This window comes from Nilaparvata lugens, chromosome 4 (genome assembly GCF_014356525.2).
Source record: "Nilaparvata lugens isolate BPH chromosome 4, ASM1435652v1, whole genome shotgun sequence".
In the NCBI taxonomy this organism is placed as follows: Eukaryota; Metazoa; Arthropoda; class Insecta; order Hemiptera; family Delphacidae; genus Nilaparvata; species Nilaparvata lugens.
The window spans coordinates 20702675-20725222 of NC_052507.1; the positions used below are offsets into that span (position 1 = coordinate 20702675).

The 22548-nt window shown below is 34.6% G+C and overlaps 2 protein-coding genes across 4 annotated transcripts; one reads left to right on the forward strand and one right to left on the reverse strand.

The window, feature by feature from the left end:
- Positions 1 to 9197: 9197 nt before the first annotated feature.
- Positions 9198 to 17209, reverse strand: LOC120351027 (gastrula zinc finger protein XlCGF8.2DB-like). 3 transcript variants are annotated; one of them, XM_039426904.1, is made up of 5 exons: positions 17085 to 17209; positions 14274 to 14385; positions 13185 to 13267; positions 11948 to 12104; positions 9198 to 11215 (listed from the first exon to the last, which is right to left on the reverse strand). In XM_039426904.1, exons 1-5 carry the CDS (start codon positions 17094 to 17096, stop codon positions 10248 to 10250), a joined length of 1332 nt encoding a protein of 443 aa, XP_039282838.1. In that variant the 5' UTR covers positions 17097 to 17209; the 3' UTR covers positions 9198 to 10247. The 3 variants fall into 3 exon arrangements, with proteins under 3 accessions (XP_039282838.1, XP_039282840.1, XP_039282839.1); XM_039426906.1 differs by having other exon boundaries at positions 14281 to 14385; positions 17085 to 17115; XM_039426905.1 differs by lacking the exon at positions 17085 to 17209 and adding an exon at positions 14842 to 15404.
- Positions 14664 to 22260, forward strand: LOC120350820. Its single transcript, XM_039425707.1, has 2 exons — positions 14664 to 14692; positions 21717 to 22260. The coding sequence occupies exon 2, from the start codon at positions 21796 to 21798 to the stop codon at positions 22258 to 22260; it is 465 nt and encodes a 154-aa protein (XP_039281641.1). The 5' UTR covers positions 14664 to 14692; positions 21717 to 21795.
- Positions 22261 to 22548: the final 288 nt, after the last annotated feature.

Consider the following 22548-nt stretch of genomic DNA (forward strand, 5'->3'; position numbering starts at 1 on the left):
TTTCCACTGCTGATAAAATTATGAAAATTGCTCCGAAACCTAAGTTCACTTTAATAATACATTTATAACCTATTTCGAATTGCTGAGTTTATAACGCTTCTTCCTCATCTCAGTTCATTGTCAATCCATAATCTATTAAATCCATTTCTGTTTATCAACAAAGCCTGAATCCAGTCTCCACATGTATATTACTAGTGTGTATAGTAAACTTACAGCAGGATTCAAGTTGACTTTTCGTGGAATTGACAACAATAACAGAAATAACAGTCATCGTAATAATGACGGTAAACTTATGATTGGCACTTCTATTGTGATTTTCACCATAGTCACATTCCAACCTTCTATTCGCGTATTCTATTTATATATCCGTTATTCTGTTTTCTTATATGCAGTATTACCTGTCTGTAACTTCTATAATTTCTTCTCTTCCTACCTCTTCTCATTCTGACCTCCCTCCAAATTAGCTCAATTCATGCTCAAAACTAGTTATACTGTATATTTTTAATAATATAGACATGCTTACTTCATTTCTATACCAGATCATTAACACTGTACTCTATGCTATCTGTATCAATCCCTTCGCTCTCTCTTACTCACTCCCTCTCTCTCTCCTTCGGTTTTTCTCATCCCTCCAATTTCATTTTCTTATTATCTACCTCATTTTATGCACCGGATATTTACTACTTTCTTCTAATATCTCTCTCTTCATCCACCTTTTTAGACAATAATCTTACATAATCTATGTGTATTCTCACACAGCTTAGTCCTCTCTTCACATTCTTCTCTCTAACAACCGTCAACTGCAATTTGAAATCAATCTACTGATTCATATTTCTCGTTCTTATTTCCATCTCTCTGTACACTCTCTTTTAATTGTCTATCCTCTTAATGATTTTCATATACTTTCTGTACTTTTTTCTGCTGTGTTTCTGCTGGAGTTTTCTTCCTGTTTTCAGACCTGGTTCCTGTGACTTCTCGCACGCGCTCTCTCTTGCCGCCGCCCTGGCTCTCTCTCGCTCCCCCACCTGCTCGCTCCCATCAGCATCTACCACTGCAAACTGCCCACCACATTGGATTATCTGCTGGACTCTGACATGAATAAAGGAATCTGAATCTGAATCTCGCTCTACCTCCACTTGGACCCGATTCTTCCACTACCGGATACCTACTCGCTCTATCTCCACTTGGACTAGATCTCCCACTACAAGTTCTTCCTCAATCTTCATCTTATTCACCATTAGGATTATTCATCACCGGAACTCCACACATCTACATCTTATTGTGTTTAGTGAATTTTTTGAACTAGTGCTATAAATAGTGAAGGGAGCCGAACTGCCAAGGCATACTGAATGCACTCGAATCAAGAGACTTTTTCATTTAGGTTAAGTTTTATCAGTTTCATCCCCATTTTCCCCGTCATGTGTCGTTCTGAGGTCGGTTCACGATTGGTCTGCTGCTTCCATGATGCCTCTCACTGACACGTCAGCTCGCTCGCCCTCAAGTAGGTATGATTATTTCAATAATAGTAATAATGACGCAGGTATGTTTCTAGCAAATAAGCTCCACTCTTTCAAAAAACTTTTCAAGGCTGCTCACCTTAACGTACAATCCCTCAGCTGCCACATTGATGAACTCAGAGCAATCTTCCGTTTTCAGGACTTCAATATAATCGGAATTTCCGAATCATTTTTGAAGCCTAGTATTCCATCAAATTTTGTTGCTTTGCCTGGATATAATCTTTTCCGGAATGATAGATTAAATAAAGCTTGTGGGGGTGTAGCAATTTATGTGAAAGATGGTATCAAAACAAAAGTTTTAATCACATCTAAACAAGAGTATTGTTCCAGACCAGAGTTTATGCTACTTGAATTATCCTTATCTAGTACTGATAAATTACTCGTTGGTATCTGTTATCGCCCACCAAAAATAGGTCATTTCACAGATTTCGAAAGTGCCTTGCTTTCTCTTATGCCTTGTTATAACCGTATACTAGTTATGGGGGATATGAACACCGACTTGAACATGACAAATCGGAACTTTGACTACTTTCAACTGACTACAATTTTCCAATGCCTAAACATGACTATTTTACCTCTCGATCCAACTCATCATACTAATGAATCAGACACACTCATTGACCTTCTCATTGTTAGTGATCCCAATGAGGTTGTTCAAGCAGGCCAAATCTCAGTCCCAGCTATTTCTAGACATGATTTGATCTACTGTGTACTTTCCCATAAGATACCCAAGCCAGAACAGAAAATTATCACTTATAGAGACTTCAAAAACTTTGATGAAGCCGCCTTCCTGACTGATGTGGCTCAGACTCCATGGCATCAAATTGAAGCATTACCCTCAGTTGATGACATGGTCAAGACTTTCGAGAATTGGACTTTGACTTTGTATGACAAACATGCACCTTATGTGACAAGGAGGATTAATAGAAAACGACGAGTACCGTGGATGACTGAAGACATACTTAAGATGATGGGACGTAGAGACAAAGCACATAGAAAATTTAAAAAGACATTTGACTTGGACAGTTTGATAGAGTATAGGAGCCTTAGAAATAGAGTTAAACAGGAATTACGGAACTCAAAGATTAGGTACTTGAATTCGTTTATGACAAACAACAGACAAGACTCTAAATCACTTTGGCAGGGAATAAAAGAATTCGGGCTTGGCAAACAGAAATCGAATCCACAAATTGACTTACCATTGAACAATATAAATGACCATTTCGTTTCACACTCTAACCAACGCGACGAAGTTGTCATTGCTAATCATATCGATGATCTTGAAGAGCAGGTTACAAACTTAGATTTACCAATTACTGATCAATTTCATTTCCATCCAATCTCAGAAGAAGACACTTTCAGAGCAATTCAACGTATTCATAGTAATGCTACGGGTGTTGACAAAATTCCTATTAAATTTATCAAGAAAATGTTATTTGCTGTTTTACCAACCATTACATACATTTTCAACAAGTCAATTGAAGAAGGCATTTTCCCTGAAAACTGGAAGTTTGCTCTGGTTCGCCCTCTAAATAAAGTTCCATCACCCAATAAAGTTGAGGATTTTAGACCAATCAGTATTTTACCTGCATTGTCCAAAGTGCTAGAAAGACTCATTCATGCTCAAGTTGTAAAATTTCTAGACAACAATAGTAAGCTTCATAACTTTCAATCAGGCTTTAGAAAATTCCATTCAACTGAAACAGCTCTGCTTCGTGTCACTGATGATATAAGGTTAGCTATGGACCAAAGAAAATGCACCATCCTCACCCTATTTGATTTTTCTAAAGCATTTGATACTGTTGATCATACAGTCCTTCTGAATAAGTTGGCTATTCTTGGTTTCAGTCACAACTCGTTAGTTTGGTTTAAATCCTATCTATTAGGTAGGAAACAATGTGTATCTGTCGGTGACAAAAAGTCTACTTGGAAAAACGTTATGCATGGAGTACCACAAGGTTCAATTTTAGGCCCTCTCCTCTTCACTTTGTATGCTAATGACCTTTCTTCCATTATCAAATTCTCCAGTTTCCATACTTATGCAGACGACCTTCAAATATATTTAAGCTGTCCCATAACAAAAATTAACGAAACAGTTGGAATAATGAATCAGGATATCAATTCGATAGTGGAATGGACAAAGAAAAATGGCCTTAAGCTTAATCCCATCAAAACACAGCCCATTATAATTGGATATTCTCGTCTTATAAACAATATTGACCTTGAATCGATTCACAAAATTAGTGTAGATGGTAATGACATTCCTTACTGTAGCTCAGTTAAAAATTTAGGCATTATTATGAATAATACTCTTGACTGGTCAGAACAAGTGAACAAAACTTGTAAAAAGGTATTCTCAGCCATGCATGCATTGAAGAAAATGCACGATATCCTCCCTAGAAACATTAAATTATTATTGGTTCAATCTCTCATCTTCCCACATTTAATGTATTGTAATTCTGTTCTTAACGATATGCAAGTCACTCTGAATGATAAACTACAGCGTTGCCAAAATTATTGTCTACGTTTCGTCTACTCTCTCCAACGCCATGATCATATCACCCCAGCCCACATTGCTAGTTCAACATTGAAGCTTCCCGATCAGAGGCTTTTTCGAATAGTCAAGCTTGTTAGAGATATCTTGAAATACGGTAATCCGAACTATTTTAAAGATGATTTCAAATTTGTCTCTGAAGGTAGGAGGATAGATGCTTCACATACTAGAACCGGAGAAAGTACTTTAAGGATACCCAATCATCGAACTACTATTTTCACAAAATCCTTCTTAGTCAGTGCCTGTCGTGCATGGAATGCACTTCCTGTTTCTATCAGGTCCATCGAGAGCCGAGCGAGCTTCATCCTGACTTTAAAAAAACATCTTTTGGAACAAATGACTGAAACTGTCCGGCCCTAGAACGATCACATGACAACCATCCCCCACCCATCCCACAAATACAAACCTTAAACCTGTTATAGAACGAATTGTATATATATATATAAACTCATGTTATTTCATTATCCACTGCATACTGCTGTATATTACTGAAAGTTGATTACCCTGATCTACTTTCAGCCTACTTCATTTTATTAATCAATTATTTGATCTTATCTACCTATATAATTATTTTACTTTATCAATTTTCTGTTTTTTTTCTCTTAAATATTCATATTGATTAAAACTTTTACAATATTTCCATTAATAAATAAATCCTTAGTTTAAATAATGAAATTAACGTTTTGGTAGAGAGTTAGTGGGGAGGATATTTTTAATATTCTTTCCGAAGAATGGACATTGATATGTCCAAAGCTCCGCCAATTTATGTAGATGCATAACAATATAATTATTATCTATAGTTATTATATTACAAATTGCTTTTTCATATCATATACAGTTCAATAATTATTTTCTTAGTCTATATTATGTAAATTCATCTATAATTTTGCTGTATTGTAAGCTATTGTATATAAGTGTATGCGGCATAGGCCTTCAGTGATTTGAATGTCAAGATAGACATCAACAAAACAATTAATAGGCGTCACTGGCCTTAAAATATCGCTTGTAAAGCCAAGGGTAGCTGTCAAATCCAATGAAATAGTGCTACTATTGAATACAATTATATAGGCGGCATAGGCCTTCAGTGATTTGAATGTCAAGATAGACATCAACAAAACAATTAATAGGCGTCACTGGCCTTAAAATATCACTTAAGAGCTAAGGGTAGCTATTAAATACAATGTAAAGATTGTCCAGGTTAAATACAGGCGACATGGGCCTTCAATGAATTGAATGTCACGATAGACATCAATTAGAACGATTAATAGGCGTCGGTGGCCTCAGTGAATTGAATGTCAAGATAGACATCAATAGAAGGATAAATAGGCGTCAGTGGCCTTGGATTGACACTTAAGAGCTAAGGGCTAATTGAATACAATTATATAGGCGGCATAGGCCTTCAGTGATTTGAATGTCAAGATAGACATCAACAAAACAATTAATAGGCGTCACTGGCCTTAAAATATCACTTAAGAGCTAAGGGTAGCTAATAAATACAATGTAAAGATTGTCCAGGTTAAATACAGGCGACATGGGCCTTCAATGAATTGAATGTCAAGATAGACATCAATTAGAACGATTAATAGGCGTCGGTGGCCTCAGTGAATTGAATGTCAAGATAGACATCAATAGAACGATAAATAGGCGTCAGTGGCCTTGGTGAATTGAATGTCAAGATAGACATCAACAAAACAATTAATAGGCGGCAGTGGCCTCAGAAAATCACTTGTAAAGCCAAGGGTAGCTGTCAAATCCAATGAATTAATAGGCGTCGGTGGCCTTAGTGAATTGAATGTCAAGATAGACATCAACAAAACAATTAAGTAATACATACGTAAATGAAAATTGAATAGAACGATTTACGTAACCTGAATAAAATTTTGAAGAGGAGATGCAGCCAGGCAGACAGGCAATGAATCCGCAATACCCACAGGAACAGGACATCAGCAAGCGATGATGTGATCTGGCCATGCGATGACAAGCATGGAAGCGTCCACCACAGCAGGCAAATCCCCCAGTGGAAATGAGAACAGGAGCAAGTAGAATTCCAAACAAATAATCCGACCTTCAAGTTGTGGAATTTTTAGAATGATTTCCAAACGGTAGAGATGATGAACTTGAAAGTTTAAGTTTCAAGAGGTGAAGCCAATCGTTCGAAGAATGGCAATTGAAGCCCACACGAGATTGTGAACTTGACTAAGTTTATCAGCGTAAGTATGCGAAGAAATCGATGAATAGTTGAATCACAGTTGAAGAATAGAACAAACGAATTAATTTGAAGAAGCAATTATTTTTACAATTCCAATTACTAATAACACATCATGTTATGTTCAATTCAATCTACAATGTTAACAGCTTAAAATAAAAAAAAAAATGGAAATTGGTGAACTAGAACCCCATAAATGGTGATTTTGCAATGCATCATGGGATTGTGTCATGACCTGTATTTATAGACCTTTTGGAATTGAAATCAGCCATTAAGGAGGCAACCTGGAAGATTATCTTTACTATACTCTTCTTTTTACCACCTATGTCATTGAGATCAGGGGCACGTCAGGTAAGGTGGGAGGAGGATTAGGTCAGGGTATCAGTGGAGGATCTGTTGAGTGCTTAGCTCCATCAATTCTTGTACTGAATACAAAGGGCACTCAGGCAGATACTTTTTGAATTGGTTTTGAGATTCAATCTGTTTGAGGTCAACCCCTAGGCAGTTGAAAAATTTACACCCTGAAGATTCTGGCTGTTTTTGTGATTTTTTTAGTCTGTTGTAGGGAATTTCAAAATCATTTTTTCTTTTTTTGTTGTGCTCGTGGATTTTTCTTCTGTGAGGCTTGTCTGATTCGAATTTTTTTATATGCATGATTGTTTTAAGAATGTATAGGGATGTTACAGTGAGGATCCTATCCTGTATGAAGAAGTATGGTTTGCAGTGTGTATCTTATGGTGAATTATTTTATTTTGGAGAATTAGAACTTGCACAATGTAGGTCTGCGGGGCTGCTACCCATGCTTTTATTCCATAGCCCATATGTGATGCAAATAGTGAGTAGTAAGCTATAAGAGCAGTTTTTTGTCAGCTATTGCCTTTATACGTTTGATGGCATAGAGGGCTGAGGATAGTTTACCTACCAACTTTTCAATGTGTTTGTCCCATGTCAGGTGTGCATCAAGTGTGATTCCCAAAAATCGAGCTGTATCTGTCACCTCTTCATCGGTATTTAGTTGGTTTTCGGTTGCATTTCTTGATCTTGTATTGAAGTTCATTACGGTACTGTAATTTTGGAGGGGTTTATATTAAATTTTAGGTTTGTCAGGGCTGTTTTTGTTGAAGCTATGGTAGTATTATATTTTAATTGTAGTTCGTCCTGGTCTTTCCCATTTGTGATTAAAGTTGTGTTGTCAGTGAATAGAATACATTTACAGTTGTGTTGTGAGTGATGTTGTGGTACTTTCCATAATTTGTGTTTCATTTATATATTCATAATTATTTCATAATCATAATTATTTATATTCATAATTTGTGGTACTTTGCAAATTTGTGTTTTCATTCAGAATAGAATACATTTAGAAAACATTGGAAGTTGTTTGGGCAAACCGTAGTTATGTAAATAAATAATAATGGTCCCAGAACAAATCCCTGCGGTACTCCGTTTTTCATAGGTTGGGCTAGGGATCTGGTGGTCATGGTTTTGCCTTTGTTTTTGTATCTAAGCTCCACGCATTGGTATCTGTCTGCTAGATAGTCTTCCAACCACTTCCCTGCTTGGCCTAGTATTCCTATTTTGTAAATTTATGTTTTTAGAATGTTCCAGTCCAGACTGTCGAAGGCCTACTTAAGATCTAGAAAGATTGCGGATACCTTTTTCTTTTGTTCCTAGTTTTGTGTGACAAAATATAAGAGGTCTGCTAAGGCTGTATCTATTATCTTTAACACATAGCTTATAACGAAAGCTTTATCACATATCAAGACCTTTGTAATCTTTGATATTACAATAATTATTTATGTAGAGGGTAAAACATGACTTTTTAGCTGCAGTCAAAACAGTTAACATGTGACATTTAGTGGAGCATAGTAATTTCGAGGGGAGTGATAAAGAAGCTTTCCACTCGATTTTTTTCTACAACTGCAGTATTGGATTGCAATAAAATAATCAGTTTTTTATTATAATAATAATTTATCTAATTTTGTTCAGTCATGTAGCTTCTTCAAATTGTGACACCTTCAAGAGCTCATATCTATAAAACTATGACAGATATGGAAAAATGTTACAGGTGAAACTTGTAGGATAGTTTGTAAGCTTTCTTTAATTTTGTATTCCACAAAAATTTCCGAAAGATGCTTATTGTTTGAGATATAATATGCTAAAAACCAAATTGATAATCTACAGAGTGACCCATAAGTCAGTTGATGCCAAATACCTTAAAGATTCATAGACTCACATGCAGTGCTAGTGTTGTACTTGGAATTGAAATCAGCCATTGAGGGGGCAACCTATAAGATTATTACATACCAATGCCTTTGTAACCTATAATATTACAAATATTATAGGTTACATATAACCTATATATATATATATCGTGCTAAAATACCCCAATGACGGCCTTCAATTTCAAGAAAGAGCTATCATTGGGAAGGCATAGGCATTGTGGGTCTATATCTCTTCAAGGTCTTTGGTTGATGCTAGCAATTTTCAAGGTAAGCTGTTGTTAAAATACAAACCACAACTGTTTAGGTTTGTTACCACAGGTTAGTTAAAGGTTATGTCTGAAAGTTGTTCATGATAGTGTGTTCATTGTTATTTGATAAAATGAATAAAAAGTTAACAACTGTTCTGTTGTCAACTAACTCAAGTCAACTGATTCAAGTTACTTACAATATACCAAACAGTGTGGAGGGTATAAAAGACCGTATCTCGGCTGCTGAAAGAAAACCTCCCAAAGTGCCCAAGAGACCTACCACTGATGTCACTAAGTTTTGAAAAAATGGAGAGAAAAACAGTGAAATCCTTCCAAGGATCCTGTGAAATTGTAAAAAATCTGTTCATAAATCAAAAATTTGTAATAGAATTTAATAATAATGTGATAAGTGTGGTATTACTGTGAAAAAATTTGAAGAAAGACTTCAAACTGTTTTTGAGGGAACTTTAATGAGTTCTTCATATAATTTGAAAAGTTTGTTGATAAGATAAGTGTAAATATTATAAATAAATAGACCTGATACTTATAAAATTGAACTAAACATCAATTTGAATAATAAGTATATATTAATTTGATGATAGTGTAATATCACTGTATATTAAAAAAAAGTATATTTTATAAACTATTGATATAGATTCAGTGTGATGAACAATGTGAATATAATATTTTCATATTCTTAAATGTTTGTTTTTTGTTTCATCCCTAAACATTTATAGTCCAGGCAATGAATGCTCTAAATAGGGTACAGTGGAAATGTCTGGCAGACTATTCTTGACCCCACAGCTCCGTTTAGGGTAGTAAGTTGATAAACATATATCAAGAGTCTCCACTCCTACCCACTGTTCTTAGGGGGGTGGGAGTGGTTGAAACGTCAAAGGTAAAATATTTTTAGGTTTTCACATATATCTTGAAAAGTATGTGACTTATGGACATGACTATTCTATACAAGACTAGCCATTGTAAGGGCCGGTTTCTGAACTCGGGATTTAGCTAAGTTCTAGACTTTGAACTGATGGAGTCAGAAGATTGGCTTTCCAAAAGGGAAAAGGGAAGTCATAATACATGTTTCAATTAACTTAAATTTTGAAAAAACCTATAAAATTGAACACAAAATGAGATAAAGAGGAAATAGTTGAAAGTTTCAGTTATTATGAATTATTAGGGAATGTTTCATTTCGACAAGGAAAAACGTTTCCAGTTCTATAAATGAGAAAAAAAAGATTATCATAGAAACTACAACTATGCCCAGTTTTGGAAAGCCGATTTTCTGACTCCAGCTGTTTAAAGTTCTGGTATGTATTTTCAAAGTACCTAAATGAGCATTTTTGTATTCACGAGACTCGCAGCTGGATGGTTTTTCTCCAGTATGTGTTCTGATATGTTTTTTCAAATCACCTAGCTGAGCACTTTTGAAGTCACAAATCTCGCAGAAGAAAGGTTTTTCTCCAGTATGTGTTCTGATATGTTTTTTCAAATCACCTAACCTAGCACTTTTGAACTCACAAAACTTGCAGCTGAAAGGTTTTCTCCAGTATGTATTCTGATGTGTGTTTTCAAATTACCTAACCGAGTACTTTTGTAGTTACAAAACTGACAGCTGAAATGTTTTTCTCCAGTATGTGTTCTGGTATGTGCTTTCAAATCACCTAACCTAGCACTTTTAAAATCACAGAATTCGCAGCAGAAAGGTTTTTCTCCAGTATGTATTTTGATATGTTTTTTCAAATTACATAACAGAGTACTTTTGTAGTCACAAAACTTGCAGCTGAAAGGTTTTTCTCCAGTATGTGTTCTGGTATGTGCTTTCAAATCACCTAACCTAGCACTTTTAAAATCACAGAATTCGCAGCTGAAAGGTTTTTCTCCAGTATGTATTTTGATATGCTTTTTCAAATTACCTAAGAGAGTACTTTTGTAGTCACAAAACTTGCAGCTGAAAGGTTTTTCTCCAGTATGTGTTCTGGTATGTGCTTTCAAATCACCTAACCTAGCGCTTTTGAAGTCACAAAACTTGCAGCTGAAAGGTTTTTCTCCAGTATGTATTCTGATATGTTTTTTCAAATTACCTAACAGAGTACTTTTGTAGTCACAAAACTCGCAGCTGAAAGGTTTTTCTCCAGTATGTGTTCTAGTATGTGCTTTCAAATCACCTAACCTAGCACTTTTAAAATCACAAAATTCGCAGCTGAAAGGTTTTTCTCGAGTATGTTTTCTAATGTGTATCTTCAAATTACTGAACTGTGCTGTTTTAAAGCTACAGAGAGCGCAGCTGTAGAGCTTGGTCTGTTTACCAGCCACAGATAACTCAGTGCACTTTTCCACTGGAGAGATTGAATGCTCATTCAGTCCACCCACTCCTATTGCATAGTCTCGGCCAGATGTGCTGCAGTTTGAAGGCCACATCTCTGGTTCACTATTCACTGCACTTCCTTCAGCCTCTAGCTCATCTGCAATCATCAATAATGCAACTTGTTAATTATGAAAGCAGGATATTATATAGTGAAATTCACATTATGGAGTGAGTGGAAATGATAGGATAATGATCTGACAATTTTGTGTCACAACCGCCTTCTTTTGTAGGCAACTCTGATTCAAGTCCTCCCAGCATATCTGATATAATATTAAATGTTGATTATTGCTAATAATGATCAACTGTATTTTCAATATAATATATATATATATATATATATATATAATATATATATATATATATATATATATATATATATATCTTATTTGTTAAGAGTGCATTTTTGTCACAATTCAATACGGTAATACATTTTGTAGTTGTAATATAATATTCTGGTAGTTCATTATATTTCTTCGCAGCCAATGGTGATAATTATCCATAGTGATAAAGGATTGATTATCAGAGGTAATTAATGAAATTGAAGAAGTTCGATACTATAACAAGTTGTAGACAAGCATCATTAGATTGATACATGCAATTTCATGGAATATTCTGAACACATTACATCTAACACACTACACATTTGTTCTGTACATGTGCATGGTTGACATGTGGCAGACAGCCCATTCAGGAGTAGCATTTACACAGGATTTCCACTCCCAAACATCAAACCACTTCATGTGAGGAAGCTGGCCACAATCTAATCACCCAAGCAAGGAGTGTAGACCCTGGTCAATCAATAATCGGTTAGTAATAGAATGCATCTCACCATATGCCTCCTCTTTGATGAAGATCATGTTGTAGCCAGGGATTAGATAATGTTGTTGGCTGCAATCATCTTCCACTGCAGCTGGTTGTTGGCTGCTATCATCCTCATCCTCCTCCTCCTCCTCCTCTTCCTCCTTTTTAAAAGTAACTGTCGCCATCTGCAACACATACACATTCACAATCAATGCCAGGACTTGTATTATTATTATATACTACATTATTCACAGTGGTTTATGAGGTCATTAATTTTAGATGACTAGCAGACTGTATTGTAGAAGGGTGATTGTAACAATTTTAGGGTGAATAGCTTTTTTATTATGTGAAATGAAAAGTGTAGGAATAAGAAGTAGCATTTACCAACAGTATATATTGCAATATAGTTTTGTTAAATAATTATATATCTATATTGTAAAATACGTTCTGGCAAAGTTGTGGAGCTGGAAAAGGATAGCACTATCTGCTCTGTCAAATAGACAAGGATAGCAACATCAATGTTAATCAATTACTACCATTATAACGTGGACCTTACTACAGCAGACTTGATTGTGGAAGAGTTGGAAAAATAGGGCGATTTTCAATACTGTTACCCAGTTTTGAATAATTTATAAAACAGAAATTAAGATGCCACTAAACTGTTTAACTTGAATTTTGCAAAAAGATTCTCAATTTGTTAATGATGATTGTGGGCCTTTTTTCCATTTTTATTGATCAATTGATAACAGTGTTGAAGATAAAACGAATTCATTTAATTCGTAATACAATGCCTACATATGATAGAATACTCAACCAAAAGATCTTTATATAGTAAAATATTAAAAGTGGTTATATTTTAAATAGCAAGAAAATATAACACTAAATTCAAACCATTTGAGCTTTTGACAGACCATTACAGAGCACGGGTAGCACCTGCGCCTAAATAGATGAAATATGAACATATATAATCTGTGGATAACATGTTTCTACTATGACTTATTGAGACATGAAAGACTCGAGTTGAAATAATTGGAACAGATCATGCAAAAACTGGTAACAGATACTCTATAGAATGGAGAACAACATAATCAAAAGACACAATAGTCAAAAGTGTTGTTGGAAGCCTACAGTGAAAATATGTATGGTACACAACAGTTAACAAGATTTTACATGACAACAAGAAATTGAAAATAATTTGAATACAGTTTATAAGCGAATTGGGAATGACTTTCAAAACAAAAAACTCTCAGACACACTCCTCTTACCTGGTATGGACATAACTTCTGTTGATTGCGGCCTTCAAACGAATCCTTCAACCTTACTGATACTACTTTGGCTGTTCTACCACCTGAAATACAAACAAGCTCATGAGATTCACTCCAGTGTTGTGAACAGAGTCAATACAATATCAAGGGTATTTAGTAAATTAAATAAAAAGTAAATTTAGTAGATAAGGATTCTTATGTAAGTTAAGAGAAAAGGCCGAAAAGAGAACAGAATAAGAATGTAAAAGGTCAAGGAGAGGCAGAAGAGGAGGAGGAGTAGAAGGAGGAGGTGGAGGAGGATGATGTAGAGGGTGAAGAGGATGAGGTGAGAAAGGAAGAGGAGGTACAAGAAAAGGAGGAGGAAGAGTTAAGAGTTAGAGTACCAGTAGGAGGATGATTTACTGAGGATGACTGTGATCCTTATTTCTTTTTTATTGATCAATTGATAATAATCCTGACAATAGAACATATTAATTGAATTGGTAATACAACTCCTACATAGGATAAAAAGCTAGAAGAGTCTTCATATTTTAAAATATTACAAGTTATGGGAGAGGTGTAAGATGTTGGATGAGAGAAGAAGGATGGGAGAGAGTACAATAGGCAGGAGAAAATACAGAGTAAAATCAAAGAACTAAAAATTGCATATATATTGTTAAGGTGAGAATAATCTTTTCACATTGCCAATTTTGAAAATATATTTAATAATGAAAAAAATATTCCATGGCATATCAAATCTACTGAATTCAGGATTCATCAATGAAAAATAAATAAATATTAGTTCTGATAGTTAACCTGGTTATATAACTTGCATCACAGCTATCTACTATGGAAAACATTGGTAATAAATAAGTGGCAAAAATATGGTATTATCATTGCCACTGATTCCATAGGGTGAATGTCACAACAGTGTTTGTACACCCTACTGTCAGCTGCTCTCATTTCAGGAGACTTCTAAATGTTCATGAGACAGGCCCTGTGATTGGTGCAGTTGAAGGCTACTTGAAACACACAGCGAACACTAATGAAAAAAAATGCAAATACAAGTTGAATTATGAATTACATCAACAATGTTATCACTATACTTACCACACACTTCTTTTTCAATGGCCTTAGTCAACCTGGGATCTGATTCTCCACTCAATGAATTGTGCTCTGAGACTGGTGATTGGCTATCTGTTCTCTGGTCACATGTGGACATCTGCAATGAATTAGAATGTTTCCAGTTACCAAGAACATTTCAAAGTGGCTTCAATTATTGAAAACTCACAGAATGGATTACTAAATAAGAATATATTGAGATAATTACTAAATGAGATAATTGATCAATTTCAGAGCCTCTGACATGACCTACCGACTGTTTTCAGACAGCCGGGATCGACGACTTGATGTGTCCATCATGAGAGTTGCTGGGAGAAATATTTTGTTCATTCCGGGATTCGAGCCCAGGTCACTAAATTATGAATCAGCATCTGATTCACTCGACTATAACCACTCCTTCAGATCAGGTGAATCTACTCCCATTCAGATCCTGGAGAATGATAGAATTTGCTAATTGGTAAAATGGTAAATTTGCTAGTTGGTAATTATGTACCATGATTTAGGGTGAACAAATCTATTTGAATTGTATGACATGATATTATTTCATCGACTTTACATTTGACTGATCCTCATAGTCTAATTCAGCCTTTAATGATAATTCAAAGTCACTTCGAACAGTGAACACTATGAGGGGTTGCAGAAAACCACAACAAAAAAAAATGGAACGAATTTGGCTATTTTGTCAATCTGGGTTGACGACAAACTGAGTCTTTTTTTTATCCAGCTTGACGCTTAACGCACATGACAAGCTTGGTTAACTCACGGAAATCCACCACCCCAGGCCGAGATATTCTATTGATCAAAGGTTGACAAAGTTTTCAAAGTGGCATCTTGCTACAGAGCTGTAGATGATTATTTTGTCAATGAGTTAAGAATCATATTGTTGGTTGAATATTATGAAGGACATTTTTTTTTATTCAACTATCAATCTCGAGTAACTGGTCTAGCAGTCAACGGTTCGGTCAATAGAATTTTCCAGTTGAGTAGAGCCAGGATGATGATCATTAATAATATTAGAACTAACCTATAAAATAGATCATGCAAATTGACAACATTCTCCAATCTGAGCCTATAAATATCTTAGTTTTGTTATCAATACAGTTGGATACTAGAAGGAGATTCAAGTAAAAATTATATTAACATTATGTTTCCATAAATTTGATTCCCTGAATATGATAAAATTTCCCAATATAAGAGTATTACTAAAACTAATAATAAATCCTATAATGAACACTTTTAATAGGCTACTTTACTTTTCATCCTTTTTAATGTTACTACAAGCTAAGAGGAATGATAGATGATGTAAAATAGGAATAGACCCAGTTTGTCTTTCACTATTCCACTTTGGTGGCGTCCGTTGAAACTGACCATTTTTTTGGTGAGTGGTGGTTTTCAGGGCTGGCGGAATTCCAGCAACCCCACTATGACTATCACAATATTAAGGATTATTGAATGTTATTGCTAGAAATACAAATTATTGTAAAGATTACTGTGATAATAGATTGAATATTATGGAAGACGGATTGCAATTATGATTTACCTGTCATTTGAAATATATAACCTACTGCTTTAATTTTAGAGAATAAGTTTTGAGACACTTTTAAACTGACAAGTCAAAAACACTAAAACAAGTCAAGACTTGGACAAAATATCCGTGTTGCAAAATGTTGATGTTTCCATGCATGCTAACTTGACTGTTTAATACAATTGAAATTTTTGCTCAGGCTGAAAACATGGGCTACTTGGATATTTTGTCCAAGTTCAAACTTGTTTTATCTAGTCTAGAGTATAAACTTGTGTTAGGTTTAGGTACAACATTATTAGTGTGATATTGGTGATGGTGAGATGACCAGTCTCAATTGTTTTGATCATTACATTGTCCAGAGCCATCTTGTTGAACTTTTGTTTCAAGTGTTCATTATTGTACTTAGGGGAGCAGGAGAATCGCCGACATCCCGCTGGGGCTAAAGTGCACGTCCAGTGCCAACATACCTGTCATCAAATTTTTGGTTGGGATCGATTTAGTATGTTATTTTGAGCACAAAATCTATTGTTTTTAAAATAAACTAAGTTCAAAGTAGCAGAACTTTACATGCATTTAACCTATAAGTAGCTAAGGTTAGGAGAAGCTTAAGGTTAGGAAAAGCTTTATGTTAGGAAAAGCTTTGGGTTAGGAAAACTCAGATTAGGAATATCATAATTTGATGATTTCAATAATCAAAATGGCTGCTACTCATAGGTTAAATGCATGTAAAATTGTGCTACTTTGAACTTAGTTTATTTTAAAAACAATAGTGAGCGCCGTTTAATTTTTGTTATTTTGTGCTCAAAATAACATACTAAATCGATCCCAACCAAAAATTTGATAATAGGTATGTTGGCACTGGACGTGCACTTACACCATAATGTTGTCAACGGTTGATTGAAATCAACATGTTTTTACAGATCTATTAAACATATTCTAATCTAATCTGATGAATATCATGTAGCAAAGTATCAATTGGTCAATAATGCTCTAAACTCTTAATTTATTCATTTATTTATTTCATTGACAATCACAATTCACAAATCATAATTTAATAAAAACACAAAAGACAATTGACGACTCAGTCGAATTTTCACAAATTATAATATATAATATGATTGGAAGACAACAGACATTTTTTATTAACAAGAGATAGGATATAAATAATAAAAATACCGTAATGGTTAATTAATTGGAAAAGGACTTACTGAGTTTTAGGTTATGTACGTCTATTTTGATTTAATACTTATAAAATTTTCAAGTAGGCTACTTACTTCTGACTCCATTTAGTATTTTATATATAAAATTGATATTGGACTGAAATAAAATGAACTACTTAACTACCAGAGACAAAAGAAAACTAAAACACCAAAACGCAAAACAAACCACTCTCTGTCTCAGACAGCACCGTATCGCGCATGCGTTAGCAACGGGTTTTTCCCGTTCCATTCAGTCAGTTCTTTGAATGTAACGTTCTTTGTGATGATGGTTACCGAGCACTGTAGCCGGAGCCAATCGTCATTCTATTTGATGAAGATATTATTATCCAATGATGATTCATCATTAAATCCAATATAATAATCAATATATTATCATTTTATTTAATAAAAGAAAGAGTACTTTTGAAATATATAATTAATAAAATATAACAGTTGCTATTTAACTGATTTTAAAAAACACTATAACTAAGTTAGCATATTGTCATTTCAAAACAAAAACCGAACCCTCAACCTCCCCTTCTACATTACAACATCAATAAACATAACTATTTGAAAAACCTCTAATCCCTTCCAGCATATTGCAATTTCAAAGCAAAATCCTAACCTATCTTTCCACCTTTGAAATATCAAAAAGCATAATTCTACCTGGACCCTAGCCCTTTCTAGCATATTGCAATTTTAAAGCAAAAACCTAACCTAACCTTATGAAACATTATTGAATATAAACCAAAAAAACCTAACCACTAACCCCTAACCCCTTCACATTTAATAATTTGGATTTCAAAGCAAAATCCTAACCCCCTAACCTATCCTTTCACATTTGAAACATCAAAAAACATAACTCTAACTGCACCCTAGCCCCTTCTAGCATATTGCAATTTCAAAGCAAAAACCTAACCTATCCTAATAACACATTATTAAATATAACCTAAATTTAACCTAACCTCTAACCCTTTCACATTTAATACTTTAGATTTATTTGTCATCTTTAGAACAAAACATAAACATGTGGTTCATTTCATGAACATGTTCACAAACATGTGGTTCATTTCATGAACATGTTCACAAACATGTGGTTCAAAGCAAAATCCTAACCCCCTAACCAATCCTTTTACCTTTGATACATCAAAAAAACATAACTCTACATAGACCCTAGCCCCTTCTAGCATATTGCAATTTTAAAGCAAAAACCTAACCTATCCTAATGAAACATTATTAAATATAACCTAAATAAAACCTAACCCCTAACCCTTTCACATTTGTTGAACGATAGACAAGGATAGCAACACCATTGCAAATCGAACACTACCATTATAACGTGGAACTTACTAAATATACTCAAAGAATACTTTTGATTAACTATGTTATAACTGTGACTGTTGCTGGCCGTTACTCTGTTTCTGAGACAAAGAGAAGCTGCTCTTGCCATTGCCAATGCCAAGTTACCATTTGCGTTAGCAGCTTCTCTTTGTCTCAGAAACAGAGTAACGGCCAGCAACAGTCACAGTTATAACATAGTTAATCAAAAGTATTCTTTGAGTATATTTAGTAAGTTCCACGTTATAATGGTAGTGTTCGATTTGCAATGGTGTTGCTATCCTTGTCTATCGTTCAACAAATGTGAAAGGGTTAGGGGTTAGGTTTTTATTTAGGTTATATTTAATAATGTTTCATTAGGATAGGTTAGTTTTTGCTTTAAAATTGCAATATGCTAGAAGGGGCTAGGGTCTATGTAGAGTTATGTTTTTTGATGTATCAAAGGTAAAAGGATTGGTTAGGGGGTTAGGATTTTGACTGGTTTTGACTGGATTGTGACTGGTGTTGCATCTTGCCATACAAACCACTCTCTGTCTCAGACAGCACCGTATCGCGCATGTTATAACTGTGACTGTTGCTGGCCGTTACTCTGTTTCTGAGACAAAGAGAAGCTGCTGTAGAAATTCAACTAATTGACAAAATAGGGTTGATGGTTAGGTTTTATCTAGATTATATTTAATAATGTTTCATAAGGATAGGTTAGGTTTTTGCTTTGAAATTGCAATATGCTAGAAGCAGTGAACTCTATACTAACTGGAACGGGCTGTCCAATGCTAAGCTACAGCACAGAGAAGGATCAGAGGGAACATTCTTACCGACTATTGTTTCGCCTAATGTGTAGTATCACTTATACCGGTAGAAAGCGCTTGTATACGCAAATGACGATTTCTGTCTGAGCTTGATTAGTATTGTTGTAGGGGGACGTAGTGGGGAGTCATTGGCATCCTACACTTCCCTCTCCAACAAACCAGTTCACACCACTCTCTCCCCCCAACCCCTAAAACAACTGCTGACAGGATTTATGGCTTGAGGCATGCATGCATGTCATTGTTTTGCTAATAATACATAGACTAGACATTCATTTTTCTTATTCTAATCACTTGCTACTCTCAACTCTCCAGATCGCATGAATGCTGCGTCTCCAGTGACAAAGAGGATTAATTTTTATTTCTAATCAACAAGAACTAGAAAACAATAAGTGAATGAGTAGCCAGATAAACTGTTGTCCATTATAAAATATAATATAATCCAAACTTTATTACATTACCGTATGTACTTCAATTCAATAATTGAAAAAATTTAAATCAATCTAATTTAATCCATAATATTGCGATTTTGAACTTAAAAATTGAGAAAGAGCATGGAATAATTTTAATCATGACATGTTCTTGAGGTGCTGTGTAATGCAGCATTATATTTCTCTATTATTGTTCTAAAATGATTTTAATAAATGATGTCAAAACTGCTCATTAACAATAATATTGTTTCAGTTACTTTTTTTCATTGAATAGCCAAAGATTGTTAACCTTAAAATATATTATTTCAGTTGCTTTTTGTTTTCATTGAATAGCCAATGGTTGTCAACCTTTTCATGGACTGTACCCATAGTGGAAAGTTCTAATTTTGCATATGAACTAAATGCTGTTAGGCTAGCCGTCTAGCGGGAGATTGGGGAAGAGGGAGTAATTTGAAAATTCAATGAATTTCTCTCATTATAAACTTATAAGAGTTATAATCTTCTTAGCATTCAGTAAAATAACATCCAGTTTCATTGTATATTATAAGGAGGAAATTGATTGATACTCTTAAAAAGATTTACCTACCCCTGTTATTATGTATGTGTATTTTTGTCGTAAATGTATTTCCTTTGCTTGATATAATACAAAATTATAAGTAGAGCAATAAAGAGCAAAACTAAAATCGTAAATCGATTTTGAAATAATCTTCATGACCTTTTAGAAGAAACTTTGTGGCTGAATCTGCTAATCAATTCCGACCGTGTTGATAAACTTGAAACGCAAAAAATGCTGTTGATTTTATCATTTTTATTCATAGTTCACTTGGACGCACGGTACGATTCAATCACTTGAAAATATCAAGAGATTGAAGATATTCTCCTCATATTCACGATCTCGGTAGTTCTAAGATGGAAAACAGTAGTTGAAGATAAATATTTAAGGTAACTGAGCTCCTATAGGATAAAATTTAGAACCAATCATGAGTTTCTATGATGTATGATCCTCGTTTAAGAGACTCTTGATTAACAGTGGAATTGCGAAAAAATGGTAAAACTTTAATCGTCACTTTTTTAATCGGTTGCAACTTTCTAATGGTATTGAAATCGAAAGTATTGTTGATTGGAGTGAGAAGAGGAGGAAATTCCTCACATCCTTGACTAGATTTTGATTTTATATCTGAATTATTTCATAAGATATGCAGCATTGAATGAATAAATTGTCATTATTTTGTGTATGGAATATGGGTTGAAGTACAGTGTACACTCAACAAAAAATTTCCCATTTCTCTTGGGAACTTGACTCATGATATATGATTTCCAACTACCTTCACAAGCCGAAAAGAAAGAGCGTACGGGAAGATCCGAAAATTGTATCAAAAGTTATGAATGAAATTTCGATCCTTGAGGTGTCCTGAAAATCTTTGAGATAGAGCGTTCTACCTGTTCTCAGATTGTAGAGCACAAAATTACGCCTAGTAGGATGTTGAATTATACATTTTTGAATTGTGACAATCGGAAGATATTGTTGATTAAATACTATAAGATTTATCAAAATTGATTTTTCCATGAAATTCTACTTGTTTTGGAAAAACTGTAGGATAGAACTGATTGAAGTTAGAGAGGTCTGAATGATTTCATTTTATTCTGAATTTTATGTACAGTAAAAAAGGAGAGAGACGATTTTTTTGTCCAATGACTGGATTTGATTGTAATAGCTCAGAACTGGAGAATGAACCAGACATATTAGGTATTTGGGCCACTCTGTACAAGAAAATTTTGCATGCGAAAATTGGTTCTGGACTTCTCTTATGCATACAAACCCTAAAAAATCAGAACTACAATGAATATAAAATATTGCCTCTTTCTCATGTCTAAATTGACATGAGATTTTTATCCAAATCTCATTGATTTATATCTTACCGAATTTGATATTTTCTGTCCCAAAAATTCAAACTTCAGGCTCTCATATCTCAAAAAGTAATGATCGAAAAAAAATGTTTTCCTGAGAAAACATTTTCATTTTGATAGCTTGATGATATACAAATCGAAAAACATAGTAAAATATAATGAGTAGAAAGTTTATTTTTTGCCTTTGCACAGCCTTAATAATAATTGTTGGTGCATGTCAACAGGGCTTTGAGATGGCGGCTTGCAACAAGCCTCTTGCACCCAGCTGAGGCATCCAACTGCGAGGCAGATGATGACGAGGTGATGGAGCTTCATGAGCTGAGTGAGACAACCACTGGAACAACAACCGCCTCTACCATGACAGCCGCCCCCTCATCAACCGCTCACAGCAGCTCTAGTGAAGATGATGACGAAGGGGAGTTGGCAAAGCCCTTAAATGATAATGTCCAGTTTCATGATGTTAAAGATGCCAAATCAACCATCTACGTCAAAACTACCCAATACGATGAGGGAGATTCGGTTTTAAGAGCCAGTGCGGTTACATACCTGAGTGGAGTAGTGATACATTATGTGCAAAAAAAGTTTGACTGTGCTGTTTGTGCAAAATATATGTGCAAGGAGAACACCGTACTGGAACGCAGTGACGAACTATTCGTCTACTTCAAGGCATATGATTCAAAAATTGCGACTGATTTTGGAGGTCTGAAGGTTCCTTCAGAAGAATTCAGATCAGTTATTGACATATGTCTAACTATCTTGTCTAACTAAAGGAGATAGATCATGTAATTCATAAGCAAAAAGTCAAGAAAACAATTCTTGATATGTGTATGGCCGCAATAGATGGAGGTTTTCCGAATTGGTTCAGGGAGTGTTCTACTCATAACAATTTTGTGTAGATAAACTGATCCATATAAAACTAAACTATGAGTTGAAAATGAGAATTCGCACCCTGCCAAAGACCGTTCAAGTTAGAAGAAAGCTTTTCCATTAAGGGCTATCCCTAGTGATGAATTTATGTACATCTTTCTTGTAAATATTTTTGTTTATTGATGTTTT